The sequence below is a fragment of the Choloepus didactylus genome, chromosome 1, assembly GCF_015220235.1.
Source record: "Choloepus didactylus isolate mChoDid1 chromosome 1, mChoDid1.pri, whole genome shotgun sequence".
Taxonomy (NCBI): Eukaryota; Metazoa; Chordata; class Mammalia; order Pilosa; family Megalonychidae; genus Choloepus; species Choloepus didactylus.
The window spans coordinates 23448754-23470936 of NC_051307.1; the positions used below are offsets into that span (position 1 = coordinate 23448754).

General features: G+C 36.2%; 1 protein-coding gene across 2 annotated transcripts in view; it reads left to right on the top strand.

The window, feature by feature from the left end:
• The first annotated feature begins 1013 nt into the window (after window positions 1-1013).
• The window catches only part of CYYR1 (cysteine and tyrosine rich 1), a 95066-nt gene continuing 73896 nt past the window's right edge, over window positions 1014-22183 (top strand). The window contains exons 1-2 of one of the 2 annotated variants that reach the window (XM_037833052.1): window positions 1014-1365; window positions 6408-6510. In XM_037833052.1, coding sequence (XP_037688980.1) covers window positions 1293-1365; window positions 6408-6510 — 176 coding nt within the window. In that variant the 5' untranslated portion in view covers window positions 1014-1292. The remainder of the gene's footprint in view (window positions 1366-6407; window positions 6511-22183) is intronic. The other variant, XM_037833044.1, reaches the window with a different exon arrangement.

Below are 22183 nucleotides of genomic sequence, written 5' to 3' on the forward strand. Positions count from 1 at the left end.
GGTATTTTTATTAAGATCAGTTCAATCCCCAAATTGTATATGTAGATTAAATTAGGGAAATGAGTTATCTTTAGGATGTTGAATTTTCTTATCCCTAGTCACTTATTCATGTCTTTTTTCCTACATGCATAAAATCGAGAACTTTCTGATTTTTATTTGCACAGAAAAACTATTGATTTTTACTTTAAGTGCCCAGTCACTTACCTCTAATTATGAGCTTTACAGTTGTCTTTGATTTTGAAGGCATACAAACATTCATTGGTAATGAAAATTTGTGCTTCCAATTTTTGGAAGTCTTTCTCCGGAGATTCGAGGTAGGAAAAAAGATAAGAAAAATAAAACGAAAAGACGAGATAGAGCGAGAGAGTATAGATGAGGTAGCTATGATAGGCTATGACGAGCCTATCTATATAGCTTCTCTTATCTCTCTACTCTCTCTCTCTCTCTCTCTCTCTCTCTCTCTCTCTCTCTCTCTCTCTCTCTCTCTCTCTCTCTCTCTCTCTCTCGTCTAATCGCAGTGGCCAGTAACTCCAGAACAGTGCCAAACAGTAGTGATGACAGTGGACAGTTTTTTTTCCCACCGACTTTAACTGGAATGCACATTTTATCAGCTTTCAACAGAGATACCATACACCATTTCTGTACTTTGCAGTTCCCTTGTTCTTTTCCCAACGGTCTTTTTTCCATAACTTCAGCCCTAAAAACTCCCTCCACTTGTTTAAAGATAAAAAATAAAAGTTCTTTGTCATCTATTGCTTAAAAAGGAAAAACCAGAATGGAGAGCAGACAGCAAAGTGTGCTGACCAAACCCCACAACAATAGCCAAACAGAGCTTTAGAAGAAGTTCCTTCCGAGAGGGTCATGCTCCCCAAAGCACCCTTTAAAGAACCGGAGCTCACGGAGGAGTCCGGCCACTCCCGCCCCCAGCCTCGTGTCGGTGCCACCCGCGGAGGGGAAACGTGAGCCGGGACAGCAGAGGACGCGGGAGCGGCGCCTCCAGGAGCGCCACGGGGAGGCACAAAGAGACCTTGGCTCCAGCGCAGCCCGGCCCGGGCCAGCGCGCCCCGGGTCCGCGCAGCCGCGCCCCGGCCGGCCCGGGGTCCCTTCCAAGGCTCCCTGGATAATGGCCGGGACTCCACCGTCCCCCTCACTAGGGACTGCTGCTCACTCCATCTGACCGCCCTCCATCCCCTCCATCTCCTCCCCGTTCCGGGCTCCCCCTGGGCTCCCAGCCCTCTCTCCAGTCCATCCGTCTGTCTATCAGCGCGCGCAACCTCCGGCCACCGGCTTGGATGGACGCACCAGGGCTGCCGGGGCGTCCAGGGGTCTCGCTTCCGAAGTTGATCCTGCTCTTTATCTACGCAGGTCAGTGAAACAGGACGATGGGAGAGGGACGAGGAACTTTGGGGTCTGCGGTATGCAGGACCTCTGTGGGAGGGCAAAGGGTCTATCGTCCGGCGGAGGCTAGAACAGAAACTGGCGCGCTTGAACCCGTGTCTGGACCTCCACGCGGTTTTTGCTTTGTCTTTTTCTTTCCTTTTCCTTTTTGCTCTTCTTTTCATTTCTTTTTTCTCTCGCTTTCTCTCTCTGCAAAGTCACTTGGAAAACTCCAGCCTGCATTTAGGGGATTTTACTTTCCGGATAAAGTAAAATTTATCCAACTGCGTCTAGAACTCAAGGAAAACCTAGGGGTCAGAATGGGTAAGGAGTGGAAAGAGAGCATTTTTAATGAGCACCTGAAGTTTAGAAGGTAGACTATTATTGCAGTTTAAAAATAAACTAATCTGGTGACTTTTCCATTTCAGTAAAGTCTACTCACCGCTCTGCTCTCCCCACTGCAATACAACTGAACATTCTGGTTTTCTTCCTTTTAGAAATAAAAATCCTTAGAACTTTTTATTCTTTAGAAGATGACTCACAAGTGTGGAAGAGAGGACAATTGGTTGCCTTGAATCCAAATATAAGGCTTTTGTGAGATGTGAATTCACCTAGAGCTTAATCTGTTTTCATTGATTTGGTTAAGCATTTATTTATAGTAGGTCATTTGGCGTCCCTCTTAATTATTCTTAGTGAGAATTACTAATAATTGATGAAGCAAAGCGGTTCCTTGTTTCGTGATTGATATGGAGCCCAATGCGACCTTTAATTGTTTATTCATGTATAAAGTTAATTATACATGTGGTTTTTATATCTGCTTCGCATTTACAAAGCTGTGCAAGCTCAAAGCAAAGTCCTCTGTAAAATGATTGATTTCGTGTCTCTAACTTTCTATGACAGGTTTACCCATTAGGTTACAATGCTAAACTTATTTATAGTACTAGGCTTCATCTTTTACTTACAAAGATAATACAAGTGAAATGAGGATGATCTTCAGCATTGTCAGCTGAGCTTCAAAAGATTTGAATTTCTCACTGGGTCGTGCCAGAAATGAGTCAAGATAACTTCTATAGAAATTTTCAGTCTGTTTATTTAAGTGTAAACTAAAGGCTGTCTGTAAGTTACCATTTTAAAGATACTTTCTTACATGGAGAATACTGACTTTCTAATACAGGAATTCAAACAATTAGGAAAAGACCTTACTATTTAATCAGTAGAATCCACTTTCTATTCTCTATTTATAATTATAAATATTGTATTAATTCTTTTATCTAAATTGTATAGGTTTTCTGAATTTGGGGCACTAACAGGATCTATTGCTTTAATATTAGTTTTATATAAAAACCTCTTTATCATTTGAACCAATGATCATTCTTTCCACCTCTGCTTCTCAAAAGAAAACAAAAATAAGAACACTGTCAGTAGAACTTTCTTTAACACTCTCACTCTCCCTGACTGAACCATTCCATTTAACTACAACTTTTTGTAGTTCTTTTTGTCTATTTTAGTCCTGTTGGTCTATTTAATTCCCTGAAAGCTCCGAATTTGCATTTATTTCCTTCTCTCCTCCTGCTCCCTGGTGCCAGTGCACCATCCCCAGGACTCAAGAAACCAGCAAATCCAGCCAGCTTCAAGGCTGGTCAGGTTAGGAAGTTTTCACTCCATTTCTTCTCTCCATCTGCATCCCTCCCTGATAAGCAGCAAAGTACATGCAATATGCAAGCCAATACTCAGTTAACTTACTGTTTTGGGCCATAAATATTTCACCAATAAGTTTTTTGGCGTTCATTCCTGAACTTTTTTTTTTATCAGAGTCCTTCTTATGTTTGCCATGTTCATTCAGCTAACATTGACTGAGTGAGACATGTTGGGTAATAAATAGAACAGAGGCCATTTTCTGAGTCTCATCAGCCCTTAAGTTACTCTAATGTCATAGGAGAAATACAACTGCATGGTATAGGTGTTCAAAGGAGGGAGAACCCACTGCTGGTTTAGGAGTGTAAACTCCTTGAGAACAATGTCCGTTTTGTTCAGCTTAATATCCTCAGATACTAGCAAATACCTGGTACATAGGAAGAGCTCAATAAAAATCTGTTAGGTGAAATTGAATTGAGGAAGACTTTAAGGAGCTATGCCTTTGAAGGCTTGGGGATCCCTGGACAAAGGGAGACAGAGTAGGATACAGTGGGACCAAAGGCAAAAACTTGAAATGTGTGTATGCAGCAGTAGATAATTCAGTTTGGCTAGAAGGAAGAGAGACAGCTGCAAGTGAGAGTTGGGGTTAGATGGGGGAAGGCTAGTGCAGACCCCTTGTTAAATGTCAAACATTAAGTCTTTAATAGAACAAAATATAAGTAGGTGCCCTGCCCATAACCTGAATTATTTTCCCCAAAGCAAGTACATTAAATTCATGTTCCATTTGGCTAAGCAAATAAGAGCAAGATTTCTACACCTGAAGCATTGTTTTACTGTGGAGTCACTTTTGAAAAACGAACCAATGAAATGTTTATATTATGGTCCAACTCCCACTACAGGCTACAAAGACAGGATTCAGTCGAGATTTTACCTCCAGGCTTCAGCCAATGACTTCTGTCCCCTCTGTCCCCTCCCTTTCCTTCCTCTCTTATCCTTAACTGTAGTTTACCAGAGCCATTTCTGAGCAAATGCTAAGAGCCAGATGCTGCTTTTCCTGTACTGCACATTCTTTAAAGTGGGAAATTGGGAACTCAGTTTCCAGATCATGCCCTTATTTAAAGTCACTGAAGAAAATTTCAACTGGGCAATTTTCAGGGATATTAATTTCAAGATTAGAGGTGATGTTATTTATTTCTGGAGATACGTGAGAAAATGTTCCTGTAAAGTCCAAACTCTGATCTTCATAGAACCAGTTTCAAATATGTTGGCGAAAGCAAATAGGTACCAAAATAAGCTTTGAGATGTGGTGAAAACCTGAGATTGTAATTGTTGCCATTTGAATATATTTGCCATGCTACTAAATCTACCCTTTTCAGCAGTTTAATTCTGGGAAGGAGACAAGAGCACTGGAAAATGTCATAAAAATAATGAACAATTTGTGACATGATCTAGATTGTTTTCTGTAGGTATAAAACAGCTTCTTGGCTACAAGATTTTGGGCTTGGTTTCCTGTAACATTAACTCAAAAATATTTTGATAACACCGTGTCCTTTTAATAGTAGTAATTGAAGTACAATGAGAGTAATTGAATCTTTGTTATTCATGGAGCATTTAATGAGATGTCTCTGTTCTGGGCATCATACAAAAGGCACCCAGGAAGCTACTTACCTATTGTTTGCACTGTTGTGACAATAGTGGGGATGTCAGGTCTCCCAGGATATGAATGGCTTTAAAAGCATGAAGCAAAAAGTCCCTGCTAAAATCTTGAGTAACTCACCAGCTTAAATATTTGAATAAATTACACAACACTAACAATGTTTACGTTAAATGCACAGTTGCATGCGTGGGAGTATTATAGAACTATAGAAATTCACTGGGAGAACTATAAAATAAATAGCTTAAAAAGTTTGACTTACTCTGCAAAAAGCACTCAATGTCAAGGCAAAAAGATATTAGTTTCTCTCTGGGATCTAAATCATTAGATCATGTTTCTGTCTTCAAAATTGAAAACTGATTTTTAAATACGGTTACCAATTCTTACAAAGGTAATTTATTCTTCCCTCACATTTTTTTTTTCTTCCTACCACAATGCAGAGAAAAGCCTCAAGGTTCAGGGTTGTGAAACTTGAAATAAAATTAAGGGAAAGAAAAAATGAACTTTTTCACTTGTTCCACAAAAATCATGCATTATTAATAAAGGTAAATGAGCTTTACTACCTTCTGATCACATCTAATTCTTAAGAATCATCTTTGCAATGAGGTGATTTAAAAGTGAAATTGAAATTTGCCTTTCTAGACATATCATGGACATGTAGATGTAAGTGTAACATTTTGCACTTTTAAGTTATGGCTTTGACAAGTAAGCTAACATTTTACATAATTTATATAATAATTGGTATTACCATCAGGGATTAAGTTGGAAATTACTTATTTTGTGATTCTTGAACATATAACTTACATGATCATAATGCACTTAAAGTTTTCCTAATCATGTACCTAAAACTCACATATCCATCATTATTTATACTATTGAGTATAAAATCAACGTAACTTGTTGAACAGAAATAATTTAGGTGAATTTTTTTTATAAACTAGGGTAATTTTTATTCAACATTTTTGGTATAATTTTCCTGACCAAAAATATATAGGAAAAAAACAACAGTAATTTGGTTTTGTCAGATCCAACATGTCCTTTTTAATCAGAAAGTACCATTTCCACCTTCATATAGTGCTGTTTTATAGTTTACTTATTATTCAATCTAAGATTAAACTCTTAATTATTCACAAGTTAAATGTCTATGGGAATTTCTTCCTGTAACTCATTTTCCACTCCAAATGGACTGATAGGATTCATCTGTGTTACTGTATGTATGCAAACAGTAATTATGAAGTGGAAAAATGGTATAAAAAGAAAAGCACACAATACAGTCTCGTGAAGCACACACATTATTTTTTAAGTATCCTTGTTTGATATTATTCATGTCAATAATCCTTTCCGTTAATTGAGGACAATTGAGGAAATAATACCTTAAAGTTAGGAGACATTGTAATTAAAAATTATTATAAGAAATCTATTGACTAACTGAATGACTGATTAGTTGAATCATTCATTCATTCCTCCCTTCATTATTTCGTTCAACAAACCCTGACTACGAGGCACAGTGCTTGGTGCTCAAGTTTCAAAGAATGGTCTTTGCTTTTAGAACTTACCATCTAATGGGTAAAAAAGACTAGTTTAAACATTTACAGATGTTCTAGAATTCTGAGTATGTATATTGAAAATTTGTGTGCACTAAAGATTGATCAGTGACCCTTTAAGATATGAAATAGAATAATTTTTTCTGAAGCTGTGTTTTCAGAACTATAAGTGTATGCATGTTGTTTGTGTTTTGTAGACAATTGTCTTGCTCAGTGCGGCAAAGACTGCAGATCTTACTGCTGTGATGGAACCACACCCTACTGTTGTTCCTACTATGCTTATATTGGGAATATCCTCTCGTGAGTATTGGTCAAATTTAGTAATATCAGTGCTCTTTCCCTGGGCCAGTTATGTTTTCAAAAAGGTACCGAATTACTGGCATGGGCGATAGCGATTTTAAAGTTTATATAGAAATAAAATCTTTATTCGAGACATTATGTACTCATCAATATCTAATGTGTTATATTATTTGATGAAATGTACAAAGTAAGCTACAAAAGAAATTGCCTTTATTAGGAGGGCATTAAAAAGTATTCTTTTATTGCTTAATGTTTTGCACCACAATAGTGTTTTAATTACAGCATCTTCATTTTACTGATCATTTTTTTACTTTGTAATTCATACGTTTTTCACTACTTTGTTGAAGGATTTATTGTTTAAAATTTATTATTTAATTATGGTATTAATTAAATTATGTAATAATTAATTAAATAAATGTATTGATTCTCCTGACACATCAAGGTAAAGAGAGATTCTGTTGAAATCCAAGGTATCATTCCTCTAAATAATGTCTATAAAACAATTTCTGTTCTTCAGGAAGTAAATGTAGAGTCCAAGAAATTCTAGGCATGAGCAACGTAAAGTGATAAATTACCAACCACAAAAAAACAACGAAATGTACATGCATAGAATGTGTTAAGCATTTCCCCATAACAAGTTAAGAATTTATGTTAGAGCTGCTTCTAGGCAAAGAGGTTGGTGAAGCAAGACCTGCATCTAGACTTGTATGCCTAGAAAAGTGTGCAATTGTTAGTTTCTCTACCATGCTGTTTTCAAAGTCTGTAGTGAACTGGTAGCGACTTGCTGGCAGTAATCTCAGTGAAGATTGATGGATAGAATTTAAGCATTGTTTGAAATGCAAATAAATTCCAAATAAAATGTTTGAATTTCTCCTCGTGGAAGACTTGGTGGGAAACAGTAAGCTCCCTTCCTACATTAAAGAATTATCAGAATAATTTTTAAAGGAGTTTACCAGCTCAGAGTACTCTAGAAATAAATATGTACTGTTGTTTTACATTTGCATATCATTCACAGTTTTTAAGTTAATTTAAAATTTTTTGTTGCTGAATTCAAATTTTAATTTTGAGTGATCTCACAAGGGGGTTGGGCAGGAGTTTTAGATTCATGGCCAACTGGGGTCAGAGTGATCTTCTCATTCTTTGGTTCTCTGGCTCCCAGCCCATTTCTCTGACCATTAACCCCATCATGGTGAATACATATGGAAGACAGAATTACTTTTAATCAGAATATTTTAAAACATTAAAACTTATAGACATGCTTTATATGTTGTATCTTTGCAATCAGAGTCATCTTTTTTAATGTACATTTTCTAGATCTTTAATTGCACCATTTGGTTAAAAGTAGAATCATTTGAGTTGGTACATTTATCTGGGTTAATAGGGCCATGTACTTGTTACATTTGAAGAAAAAAAGTTGTATTTTGGAGGGTAAAATAAACACAGATGGCATTATATTTTCAAGCAGTTAAAACTGAACTTTCTGTCCAAAATAGAAACCCCTGAGTAAATCCCTTGCTAAACAATCATTAGCCAAAAAAAGAAAAAAAAAGTGGGGGGAGGCTTTAAAGTGTTTTTCCCCACTTGATAAAAGAGAGTACCTTTTCAGGATTTCCAGTTATTGTTTGAAATTTGAAAAGAGTTCTTGACTCCACCCAAAGTTGTTTTTTTTTAATTTTTTTTTTAAGGGGGATGGGGTAGGGAGAAAAAAAATCATTCCAAGAATGCTTACAAGAGTTCTTTTATGCATGTTTTTAAATATTGCAAGTTTCAAACTCTTAGACTATGTTTCCTCACATTCAAGTATCCAGTTAGTGATCTTAACAGAAAATTAAATCTTTGTTGTTAACAGAAAAGTAATAATGATGAAGGCAGTAAACATAATGAAACGTTACATGTCATAAAGGAATAATTTTATAATGTGGTTTATATTTATGTATGTTTTCAACATAAAAATGGCTTGATTCCATTTAAAATGAGTTTGAATACAAAATAAAATTTGGGAGACTCTGGACCGTTCATAAGCTGATAAGATAAGGTAAACTTGATCCCTTGTTGCTGAGGCCTTGCCCTAATCACCCACTAAAATAATCAGAGTTGAGTAGAGATGTTTACGTCTTAATTATGTTTGCTTCAAGTGTCCTTGATGTTTCGCAAATTAATTATATTGACTCCTTTGTAATGAGATCACAGGAGCTAATTTTAAATCTACCTTTTAGTAAGTCTTATTTTACTCAGGTCCCTCTTTCTTTTCAGGTTTTTTTCTATTTTAGATATGAGTTAAGTTTGGTAAAAAAAAAAAAATTCAGATCCTTAACCCCCACCCTCCCTTTTTTATTATTATTATTTTGGTTAAGACCTTAAAAATCTTTGTATTATGAAAAACTTTAAAAATTAAACTTAAAAAAAATGTCTAATTTTGATCCTTCTGGTCACACAAACTGGCTTCAGTACAGAAGAATCATAATATTATCTGCTGGAATTTAAGAATAATTTTTACAGTAATTTTAGGATATGCTCTTCAATATACTGTTCAGTCAATTAATTATCTACATGTACATCCTGAGTGCCTGCTATCAGAGCAGTTCTGGGTTAGGTCCTGAAATTCAAAGATGAATAAATGATGTATTCTAGTAAGAAAAGCGAGTGTATACCAGTAACTAGAATTCAGTGAGATAATCTATGAAGTGTTACTGTAAAACCAGGAAGAGAGGAAACAGCTAAGTCTGTGTGTGTGTGTGTGTGTGTGTGTGTTTAGAAAGAGATGTTCAGGGAAAGCCTCATGAGATTTGAAACTGTTTTGAAAGGAGGGTAGATATTTACATAAATGGACAATGAAGCAAAGGAAATGTATTCTAGATGGAGACACTTTTGTGTACAAAGGCAAAGATATAAGAAGAAAAATGGTCAGTTTGGGAAAACCCATGTTGGTCAGTTTAGTTAGATAGGGAACTCTAAACTTTGAATATAACTGAGGGATAAGTAGTTAATATACAAGATAGATCCTTACTGGCTTATGTTTTTTGGTCCTGTCTATGAAAACTAAAACAAGATAATTAAATTATATTCTTGATATGAGATAGCAGGTTTTATATAGAAAGGACCCATTCTTAGACACCACTAAGACAAAGGACAAAGGTGAGAAGGTTCCAGATGAAGACATTTTTATTTATTTCATAGATGAAATATTTGCAGTGAACACTTTGAGATGTACCACTATTAGGACCCATGCATGATTGTAGAGTGTGTGACCGTGCAATTATTTCTCCATTTATGAGTTTGCTTTTTTTTTTTTTTTGCCATGAGGGTACTGTTTGAAGATTAAAGTCCTCAATATGTTTCAAACTGAGAATTGGGCTAATTTGAGAAGTAAACAATTTACCTTCACATTGATTCTCAAACATTTTATTCAACAATTCCTCTCCATAGGCGATGAACTTTCTGTGATGACTATGGAAAGGGATATTTCCATTTTTGCTTCTGATAAAATTTAATTGACATTCACTAGAGAGAAGATCCAACATATAGACGTGGATTGTAGAGTACTCTTTAAAACTAGTAGAAGTCAAAGGAATTGAGAGTGAAAATTGAGTGGCTAATTACTGTTATCCAATAGAACAAACTAAAAACAGGACTTCACTGAAAATGAAGGCACTCTGCCATGCAAGTAGGAAATTAATTGTATAATAGTTACTAAGAACGGTTTGGACACAGTGAGCCAGCTGATAAGATTTAACCCCATAAATCAAAAATAGATCTTTGTTCTTCTGGTTTGTCTTTGTAAAATACTGATACTGTCTAGGAATTCTTCACAGTGCCATCTGGCCAACATAAAATCCTCACGGGAGAAAAACCAAGAGGAAGAACTAATAATGGAGATCCTGGTGGGATTAAGTTTCTTTTCTTCTCAATGAAATGTGAAAGATGTATTACCCACAGTTTTGCCGAGACAGCTAATAAATATCACAACTGTGATTTTAGAACCATGGTATGCATGAAAGCAAAACTGTGTTAAAAGACAAAGGTTTCATATTTTCAAATGACATTTGAGCTTCTATGCTCATTAAGTAGCTGAGCTTTCTGAGTAAGACATAAAAGGCTATTCAAATACTGACAGAAACAACACATTTTAAAAGGCCTTTGGTATTAGTAAAAACATTGTTTCAATTAATTAGCTTAAAATAATCTTAGTACATAGATATGAAGAAAAAAAAACCTCTGAAGGGTACCCACTGAGCAAATCTGAGTTTATGGGAGTCTCATTTTTGTTTTAATAATTACACACACAAAAAACAAATAAATAGCAAATATAATGGTAAAAGACATGAATTTGATTTAAAATGTAGCAATAAATGTTTAAGAAGAAAGTCAGTGTTTTTCGGAAGACATGTATTCTACATATTATGAGTTATTTTGTTGATTAAGAGCAAATATAAATATGTAGATAACTAAAATTTTTCATAGTTAAATTTATGTACTATTCTATAATAATTGTCTTTGTAAATTAAGTAATAGTCAGGAGCATTATTTGTTTTCAGGAAGGAATAGATGAAGTTTCCAGAATGTGTTACCAACAATTTATTTCTACATCAATGTACAGAGATATTCTAGACTCTACACCAGATTCCGGAGGTTAGAGACATGAGTAAACATAGCTCCTGCCCTGGAGTTGTGTACAAGCAACTTTTAAACATAGACCTATAAACAGATAGCTCATCTTGCTGTGGAAAACACAAGAATGAGGGAGGACAAGTTTTTAGACCAACTTTAGGGTGCTGGGAAGGCTTCTTGAAGGACTGGAATTCTAAGATCAATCTTAAATGAAAAAGCTATTGATAAAACTCATCACTCATTCCAAGTTAAAAGAAAACACTTAGCAAGCTAGGAAGAATATAGAGGAAAATTTCTTAACCTAATAAATAGCTAAAAAGAAAAAAGCCTACTTCAAATATCATGCAGCAGAGTATGGTGTTAGAAGCCTTCCTTATAGCACCATTTCTGTTTGGCATTGTACTGGAGCTCCTAGCTCTGGACTATGGTATTCCAGGGCTGGCTGCAGGCAGTCCTTGGTCCTTGACTTTTCTGTCACATGGCAATACATATGGCGACATCATCTCCTTTCTCCTCCGGGTTCCGTTGACTTCCAGCTTCTGGCTGTTCCCTGTGGCTTTTCTGTTTGTGTTCAATTTCCTTTGCTTACAAGGGTTTCAGCGATATTGGATTAAGGTCCATCCTCCTTCAGTTTGGGCGCAAAGATCTTCAAAGGTTGTGTTTACAAATGAGTTCACCCCACAGGACCAGGGGTTGGTACCTGAGCATGCCTTTTGTGTGGGTCAAGGATTCAGTCCCAACAAGGAGCTACCTTAATTAGATAAGAAATCATGGTTGGATGTTACGAGAGAAAGTGTGTTTGGTCGTGGTGGGGATTGGCTGAGTGAAGGGAACTACTATTTATTTAATGCTTGCTCAGCCCAGATGCTTAAAATTTATTAGTTTATTAATCTTCAGAACAGCCCTTGCCATCTAGATATTATTATTTCTATCTCATACAGATCGAGGAGGTTGAGACTCAGAGTTATTTGTCCAGTTTCACACAGCTAGCATATATTGAGCTGGCATTTAAAAGTAGATGAGTTTGGCCTCTTTCTGCTACTCCCCACTGCTCTGGAAGGTCTGATGTTTTCAAAATGGGCATGACTGGCAACAATTCATCACTATTCTTATGAAGCCTGGAACAGCGTATTTTAGGGCAAGCCTTTTCTTACCTTCAATGTCTGGATTAAAGACCCTGCTATATGCTGCTATAACATTATCTTTTCTCCTCTCTATTATTATTTATCACTTTATTCAAGTGCCTAAATCATCTGCCTTTCCATGCTCTAGGCCCTGGAAGGACGAGAAGCCAGTCGGCCAACTCACTGTTGAAGCTACAGGCCCACTGGACTGAATTTTCCATAATGGAAACTCATTAAATGCATGTGAAAGAAATGAAGGTCAATCCTCTGTTTAAACATATGAAAAATCTGACATTTTACAGGTTCTAAGTAAATATATATCATCTGAATAAATATTTGCTTAGAAAAATCGAATCATAACTCATCACATTCTAATAGTAAGGTCAGCTAATTGAGCTATCCGGCCCATACCCCAAAAATGTTGGTTTACGCCTTCCCATACTAATTAACCGTGATACCCTAATATACTGGCTTCAATCTACTTCTCCCTGTCTTTTCATGGGATACAGATTAGGTATCACTACAAAGTAAAGGGACTGATTTTTAGGGAGCTAGTCATCACTTTCTAGTCGCACTATTTATCGTAAATTGTTATCAGATGATAGCTTGTCATGTTTCGAGGTGAATGTACTGAATCAATGAGGCAGTGTGGGCTGGCAGGCTATGACCAGCCTATGAAGTCTCTTTGCTTGCATAATTTCTGGAGGTAAAAATGTTTTATTGATAAAATTGAGGAGGGAGGAATTATGCACACACAGTGATTTTTACTGTGTTATACTGGAAGAATTCTGGCTGCCAATCACAGCCCAGAACACAAGGTCTCCGAGCTGTTTCCCAATTGCATAGATGTTAGGATGAGCTCATACCCATAACTAATGAACATTTCATAGGGTGATAGTAACCTCACAGAGCGTAAAGGGACTCCATCTGAAACTGCCAAGGGTGAAAGCCTTACCTGTTTAACCCAGAGTAACTTTCTGTGACTCGACAAACAGAATTTGGAGTTTCTACATTCATTCTTAAGGAAAGGGGAAAGAGAAAGACTTTACAGGCAACGTGAGGGTTTTTGTTTTTTTTTTTTAAAGTCCTTGCACAAATCTGACAGAAAAAGAGAAAACATGAGCGATTACTCCAAACATATCTCTCTATGAACTCACACTGTTGAAAAGTGAGTGGGACTGTATCACTCGATGTTGCATTTTGCAAAATGTAGGTGCTACCTGTGGTAGCAGATATCAAACCGTAGGGTGTTATCGAACATTTTTTTCTCCACGAGCAGCTGGAATAATACCAGATCAGCCTGTGAAGTATTGCACAATAGGAAAATGTTTGAATTTATCAAATAAATGATGAAAATTGCACTTTGAAGTTACAACTACAAACAATACCCATCCTTACCTTAAATAGAAACATCTTATTGCTCTTTGCCAGGTGGAATAAAACGGAAACAATTCTTTGTGATTTGAATCTTAATCAATAGTAGTATTAGTGACAGGAGGGTGTAGAAGAAAGACCATGAATATTTGGATTCACAAAAATTGATTTTGAGTTCCTCTTCTTTCTAGCTCTGTTAAATTAGTTCTAATATCACTGAACCTCAGTTTATTAATTTTTAAGGAAGGAATAATAGTAATAACTTTCCCATCTCTCAGTGTTGGGCTAAAGGACGTATTTGTACATAAAAGCACTTTGAAAGGCTTTATAGATTGTCCTACCATTAATGAAAACATTGGATTTTGAAAACATCTGGATTTAGGGAAAAGAAGAAACAAGGTCACTCCAAGGTCGGTCTGAGATGCTGAGTACTGCTTCTGGCCCAGTCTCTTTCCCTGGTTCTCTGGAGCTCATTGGTAGGTCCCATATGTCACCTGCTGAAACATGGCATCTCTCCTCAGGAGAGCACTCTCAGCCTGGAGTGAAATAAATGGTCCTATTAATCCAAAGTGATTGCGGTCGGATAACTTCAAAGATGGCTAATTAAATTCTGTGCCCTGTTGCCCAGCGGTTGATTAAAGTATCGTACAGCCTGAAAAGTCATGTGCATTAGTGGCACAAATCTACCATCTTGCCCTAGTCTGACCTGTAGTTAGCCAGAGAAGCCGATTCAAGCACAGGGGAAAAAAGTCTAAATAAAAAAACCTGTAAATCCAATTTATGAAAAACTCATATGTATAATAAAATAAATCAATCTTTGTAAAGACTGGCTTTACAAAAGGATTCATTATAGGTTTCAGTTAATTCCCTTTTCAAAATTTATTTAATGCACACATTTTCAGAAATACATCTTGTGCATAGGCCTGGTACATCTCTATGGAAAATAAACCAATAATTAATTCACAAAGCAGTATTCTAACTGCTAGCCCTTTCAGTAGAGTTATCATGTTAGTCTACAGATTTGAGTGTGCCTTTGCATGTAAAAGTTTAGAATTGCCTTGATTAGACGTTTTAAAAAATGTGTTAATCAGCAGTTCTCTCAGTGTAACTCAGTGCCTATAAGACTTACAAGAATGAAAAGGGCCATGACTTGCTTCTGATCATATTGTATATAATCTACATTTGCACAATTGCCAGATTGAACGTATTTTCAGTGTTAGCAAATAAATGCCAGATGGCATGCCAAATCAAAAGTCATCAATCATAGCAAGGCTTAGCTGAGGTTTCACAATTCTAAAATGGGTTTTTTATTCAACTAGTTGCCTTTAAGCAGCCAGCTTACTCTCTGTGTTATATATGTTGCTTGGTGCTTGTGGCAAAAGAGTTTTGTTCCATTCATTCTCATTGGAAGGGTGGTTCCAGTTCTGGGTAAAGTGGAATAATTTCATTCTACCTTGTGCCTCCCACTGAAGGCTGCTATGGAACCAGACAGAATGCATGGAGAAGCTATTTCCAGAATCTGAAAAAGTAAATAATAGCAGGTACATTGGAGAGCAAGACCAAGATTCAAAGTATTGTATAACTAGCAGTGAGTTTATCTTTTTTTTTTTTCTTCTGCTTACCCCACCCTGGATTCAACATAGCCCAAAACATGTAAGTGGGCTCCAGGACTTAGAGACAACTGCAGGAGAAATGCTCTAGTTCAGGCTAAGAAAGCCGGTAAGGGGTTCCTTCATGCCCTTAGAGAGTGGGAAAAGTACCTCAATAGTTTTTTCTTTGCTTTGCTCTCTTGTGCCCCAGCTCCCAAGTGATCCTTGGGTTGCAGCATTGGCAGTGGCAGCCACAGGAAGGAAGGAATCCAAACCTCTGGTTTTTGTAAACCATACTTTCTGATCAGAGTGGTATAGTGCCAGGAGAATGCAGGGAATCCTCATTGCTTTGTTTTTTCTGTGTCCTCCCACTGCTCAACCCTGGATATGAATAAAACCCATTTTTCTGGCCAGAGAATCGAAAGGGGAGTATCAGAGAAGCAGAAAATACTAGGAGAATGCAAAGAGGGAGGAGCTCAGAAAGTGACCCCCGAAAGTTGTTTGTGAATTCCTGGGCCCATGATCAAGTTGACCCTAAAAGCATACCATAGACTTTGAGAACTGAATGCAGTCTAGACAACCCCCCAGATCCCAGACTGACATTTTCGTGTCAACCCAGAATTCTGTACCCAGCAAAAAAGTCCTTCAGAAATAAAAATTAAATAAATACACTCTCAGATTAAGGAAAACTAAGAACGTTTTTAGCCAGCAGACTCAATCTAAAAGAATTGCTAAAAGAACTTCAGAAAGAAAGCAAATGATACCAGAAGGAAACAGAATATCAGGAAGAAAGGAAGAGTGACAAAAATTGGAAACTATCTTGATAAATATAATAGATTATTTCTCTCCTCTTGAGTTCTGTAAAATATATTCACTGTTGAATGCAAAAAGTATAACATTGTCTGATGGAGTTTACAGTAAACGTAGATGTAATACATAAAGCAGCTATAATGTAAAGGGGGAAGGGTAAAGGGATTTATGTGATGGTAAACTGTCTACATTCCAATTAAAGTGGTATAAATGGCAAAATGTTATGTATTTTAAATCCTAGAGAAGCCACTAAAAAACAACAGAGATACAGTCAAAATCACAATAGATAAATTAAAATGGAATAGAAATAAACGTCATATAACCAAAAAGAAGGCAGGTAAGGGAAATCAGAACAACAACTACAACCAAAAAAAAAAAAAAACAACAGAGGGGTAAAACAGTAAGCAAATAATAAAATGATAGCCTAAATCCGAACATATCAATAATTACACTAACAGCCTAAATGCACCAAGTAAAGAACAGAGAGTGACTTTTTTTAAGAACCAAATATGTGCTATCTATGTGAAAATCTTCAACTATAATGATATTGATAGGTTAAAAGTAAAAGGAAGGAAAGAAAATATACCATGTAAACACTAACCAAAACCAAGTTGGAGTGCCTATCAGACAAAGTAAACTCCAGAGAAAAGAATATTACCAAAGCAAGTGTTAATACATGATGATAAAATGGTCAATCAGCAAAAACTACATAGCAATCCTAAATATGTATACACCCAAAAATAAGCTTCAAAATACAGGGAACAGAAAAGAAAAAAAACTGAAAGGAAAAAACAGAATATAAAATAAATATAAAGAACTATTTTGTAAATTGTATGGAACTAAAGAATTAAGGCAATGATCCCCTCAGTGCACTTAGGGTGAGATATACCAGGGTATATTTGTTGCCTTTTGAATCTAAGCAATAAAATATTCCATTGAGTCACCATAGTCTAAACAGAATTAAAAAGTGTAAATGTCTAGACCAGGGATTCTACACTAGCAGTTACTTTGCCGCCATGGGCATCTGGTAATGTCTGGAGATATTTTTGTGATGTCTTGGAGTTACAGGATGATGCTACTGGCATTTAGTGGGTAAAAGTCAGGGATGCTACTAAACATCTCACAGTTCACAGCACAGTCCATACGACAAATGATTATCTGGGCCAACATGTCAAGAATGCTGAAGTTGAGAACCCCTGTTCCGGAGCAGGAAGTGTTCAGGGTTCAGGTTAGCATCCTTTACATTCTTTTATAGATAATTAACCTACTTAAAAGAATAGTATCTATCAACAGTTGGTTATACTTGACCAAAAAGTCACTGCAGTGCTGAATAATTCTTTGGTCTCTTAAAGCATAAGGATTGCATCCTCCTGTATGCATCCCACCAAGGGGACAAATAGATGGGACTAACAGTTGGCAAGGAAAGAAAAAGTAAATGGACCCATTTCATTAGCACACCCATAATAGCTTAAATCTTTTAAAAGAGATAAGCAGCATTCCTTGCTTGTTTGCCTTTTGTGTAATAAAAACTTAAAAAACCCAATGGCTGAAGAAGAGAATAGAATACAGGTAGGGAAGTACTGCAGTCTTGCCTGAAGCAGTATTTCCCCATCAAAGAATTATTAAACTATCAAAACCTAGTTGTAAACATCAATTTTCCCTCTGTGCGTTATTATGAAAAATATTATTATTAATAGCAAAATCATGACTAACGTGTTTAGTCCAAGAACAAACTACAAAGAGCCATTCACAGATTTGACATTTGATTTTATAGATAGTAAATAAAGAAACTATCATGCAAGGGAAAAAGAATCCTATGTTTATGTTGACTTATAATTGGGGTCAAGTGAAATTATTTGCATTTTCCCTTTATTTTTCTGCTTTAATTTTAATTATGTGTCTTGTCAGTGGGTTGCAAATAACACCATGGAAGTTTAGATTTACACTACTCTAATTCTAAGCCCATCTAAATCCAGACAATCTCTTGATTTTGTACATGTGAACACCTCAACTAAGAAATGAGCTTGGAAAAGATGGACCACACTGTGTGCTTTTTTTAGTGCTCCAAAATACTTGACAGTGATGTTATTAGTCAGGGTTCTCTAGGCAAACAGAACTGACGGTGTATATGTATATGTATATGTATGTGTATATATATATATATATATATATATATATATATATATATATATGTATGTATGTATGCAAATGTTATGAGATTTATTATAGGAATTGGCTCATGTGACCACAGGTATGGTCAAGTCCACATTCTTTAGGGCAGGCCGCAGGCAAACAGAACTGACGGTGTATATGTATATATATATATATGTATGCAAATGTTATGAGATTTATTATAGGAATTGGCTCATGTGACCACGGGTATGGTCAAGTCCACATTCTTTAGGGCAGGCCGCCAGCTAGGATCTCCAACGAAGCTGTCAGTGGATTCCCCAGAAGCTGGCTGGCTGAAGTAGAAATAGAAATTCTTCATTCTGACTGCTGAAACCATCAGCTTTCCCTCAAAGACCTTCAATTGATTAGATGAGACTCATTGCTGAAGTCAATCTCCTTTGTTGATTGTAGTTGTAATCAGCCATAGATGTAATCAACTAACTAATGATTTAATTCCATGAAATATCCTCACAGTATCAATGAGGCCAGTGCTTGCTTGACCAAATAACTGGCCACTATAACCTAGCCAAATTGACACACAAGCTTAACTGTCACAGTAGATACATTGATTTTACATACTATATAGAGTGTACCTTGCAGATGACATGAAATAAAGACAAAGACACAAGAAACAGAAAATGAAAAGTATCAATTAAGTTTTGTGATGAAAATGAATGAAATGAATTATAAGTTAGGCTTATTAAGGGGAATGTACTATGTCTCATGAAATGTGGATGAGAATTTTGGAAGGAAAAACAATGTAATGTTAAAACCAAGACTTCTCCAATTATGCTCATACAATTTAAAAATTCATTAAACTTTTGAGAAGAATGATCCTGGATTTTTCCTTCTAATCTAAATATTTAGGAGACAGGAAAGCTCACAGAGAACTGCAAGACCCAAAGATTCATTCCTTTATGGGTGTAGGAAGAAAGTAGTTCATAAGGAAAAAGAGTTTATACTAAAATGATTCATCCAAAATCAGTAGAATGTTCTCCTTTTCAGATTCTGCTATTAGGAAGAATAACCCCCAGGTGTTTCGATTAACTAATGGTCTGACTTAAAGATCTGCAGAACCTCATGGGGGTTTTTTCCCTCTGTACTTCATTTGTTTCAAGTAACACATTTAAGCATCTATTAGCATATAAGAAACAAAAACATATTTTTTCATTTCTTAAATCTCATTCAAGCTTTTAAATGTCTTGCAATTATAAACACCAGACATTAATTATGTCTATTTAGCAGAAAGTGGAGATTTCATGGTATTTAAATTAGAGGTCCCTAAATTTTAGGATGCATGAGAATCACCTGGACGTGCTTGTTAAAAATACATATTTCCAGGACTTGATCTAGAAATATGAATTCAGTAGGTACAAACTGGAGGCAGAAAATCTACATTTTTATTAATATCTACATTTTATTAACTCCCTACTGGGAGACTTTGGAACAAGTGGTCCTTGGCCCACATTGGTCTAAATAAACCACATCAAAAACCATTTAATTTTGAACCCCTATTACCCTGTTTAGTTATCCGGTTAAGAGGTATAATCAAATTTTCATTGCATGAACTATAACTTCTTCATGCTTAGAGTTGTGTAAAGGGATAATTCGAATTACTGTGGTAAGTATGTTCAGAATATTGAAAATAAAATTCTAACGATTCATTTTTGTTTGGTCAAAGTAATTGAATAGAGAGGGGAGATGAATGAGTTCTCAGTTAAATCCACGGGCCAAATTTACAAAGCTTATGCTTCTATCATATATAGGCTTGTAAAATGGGGATAACATTAGAATCTACATCATAAATTGTTATAAAGATTAAAATGAGTGAATTCTTATGAAATACTTAGAATAGCAGCACTCAGTAATTAATAGCTACTTAGCTATTCCTCTCCAGCATATGCTTCCATTACATCGGTTAACTCATATATGGTAGGCAAATCAGGGATAGCAATTAGTATAGCAGGGATATTGTACTGGTTCAAACATAATTTTTTCTTGGCAAGGGAGCCAGAAAAGTGGGAATAGAATCACAAACTTCAGCAGGAAAGGACAAAATCCTTAAATTGAAGCCTGCACAACTGGACCTTTTTTTGTTCTATTTTCAGAAAAATAAAAATGAATGCTTGCATCCAAGACTCCCTAACCAGAAAAATGCACCTCTAGCCTTGCTTGACGCTTGACTTCTGGCAAACTGCACTTCTCCTATGCTCCAGCGCCACTTCCGTCGGCATTGTCTCAGTTCTGGGAAGCTGGCATTTTCACTTGATTGTTTCTGTGCCTTCGTAATATCCTGTGTCAGGCTACAGCCACGGCCACATAGAGCTTCCTGCCAGAGGTGGGCCAGCTATTTCCTGCAGTATCCATTATCGTTGCCATCCTGCTGTAGGTAGAGCATAATCTATTGTGACATTAATGAGGCTTGAACTCCAGGGCTCCTATTTTGCACGGTCCCCTTCCTTGCACCAAAGACGAATCTTAGCAGCCCACTCACAGGGCCATGCATTGTTGTAACACTGCAAAAGGAAGATGGTGTATCTGCTGTAATTAATACCACTATTCTTTGCACATCAATGTCCCCTCCCTCAGGGGCTTTGAAACAGCTGCGGGCATTTTTGAGATCCAGCCAGGGGCAAGTGGAATTGTGGGCACACTTAGTTTGGGTTTAGTGTATATTTATCTGGTTCAAAGTCACTTCCAAGGGTAGTTAGGTTATTGCTAACCGTTTGGGGATAGGAATGACCTCCAAGAATGATCAGGCAGCCCACTGTACCAACTCACTCAGTGATCTGATAGGAAGATGCAGGGCCGGAGATCAGATGGTGACATGAATGTGTGATTGAAGTGTCCTGCAGCTATGTGCAAAAAGTTTGAAACAGGAGCCAGAAGCTAGTCTGTGGAAAATTATTCCAAATGTTATCACTTGTTCCTGAAACCTGATAGAAGTTTTCTCAAATTTGACAAGCCCTAAATACTTCGTGACATTACCACTAACAAGTTGTGATGCTAGAAGAAACTTTTGAAACCAAGAATAGTGAAAAGCAAATTTCAATCAATCATGCGAGACCAAAGGATGCAAAAATTATTGCCATGTGAAGAGGCGCTCAAAGAATTTGCAGCCAAAAAATTCTGTAAGACATGTGTTTATGCACTCTGCTGAGTTGTGCCAGGAAGTTAATCTAATGTGTTATTTTTCCTTGAAGAAGGTCCTCAAAATTTTACAAGCTCAGACTCCCTGAAACACCGATCTTACACTGGCTTTGATTAGCAAATTGCTTAGATTTTAAGTGGTCTTTCTAACCTGGTTTTTCCATAAAACCTATTATTTTTAGCTTGTGATGCTGTGGAACTTGAAGGTTTTTTTCAGAAATGTGTACTTCATGCTATAGCAGAAACATCTGTTGTTGTTGTTTTTATCATTAACACTACAATTATTAGGTCTTGGGATGAGGCAGGAGACACATATAACCAAACTGGTTTAATAATAGGAAGATTTTCTTTTTATGGATGATCACACTTTCTATTTTGTTTAAAAAAAAAATGTATTTTAAGAAAATACTCAAAAGAACTAAAGCCCACAGAAATATCCCAAGTTTTTCCTGAAATTAAAAACTAAACAGAAATCCTGATATATTTACTGAACTTGCATTTTGTTTTAAAGTCTATACACCATTTCTTCCTAGTTTATTTTGTTTTAAGGGATTAGTGATAGCTAGCATGAAAAGCTAAGTCCATGCCACAACAAAGAAAATACCTAATTTATTTGCTTATTTAAGTTACTTTAGAGTATCTGTTTGCTCTTTCATATTTCTCAATAAATAATATAAATAAATAAGGCAAGCCTTCTTTACTTTTAGTAGAAATAAATATCACATTAACCAGAAGGTAGAAACCACTACACAGTGCAACTGCTTGCCAGTGCTGTCACTTGGAATTAAACTTTAGGTTATTTTTATTAGTATCTTTTTATGAAGAAAAATAAAGCAGCCTAGAGGA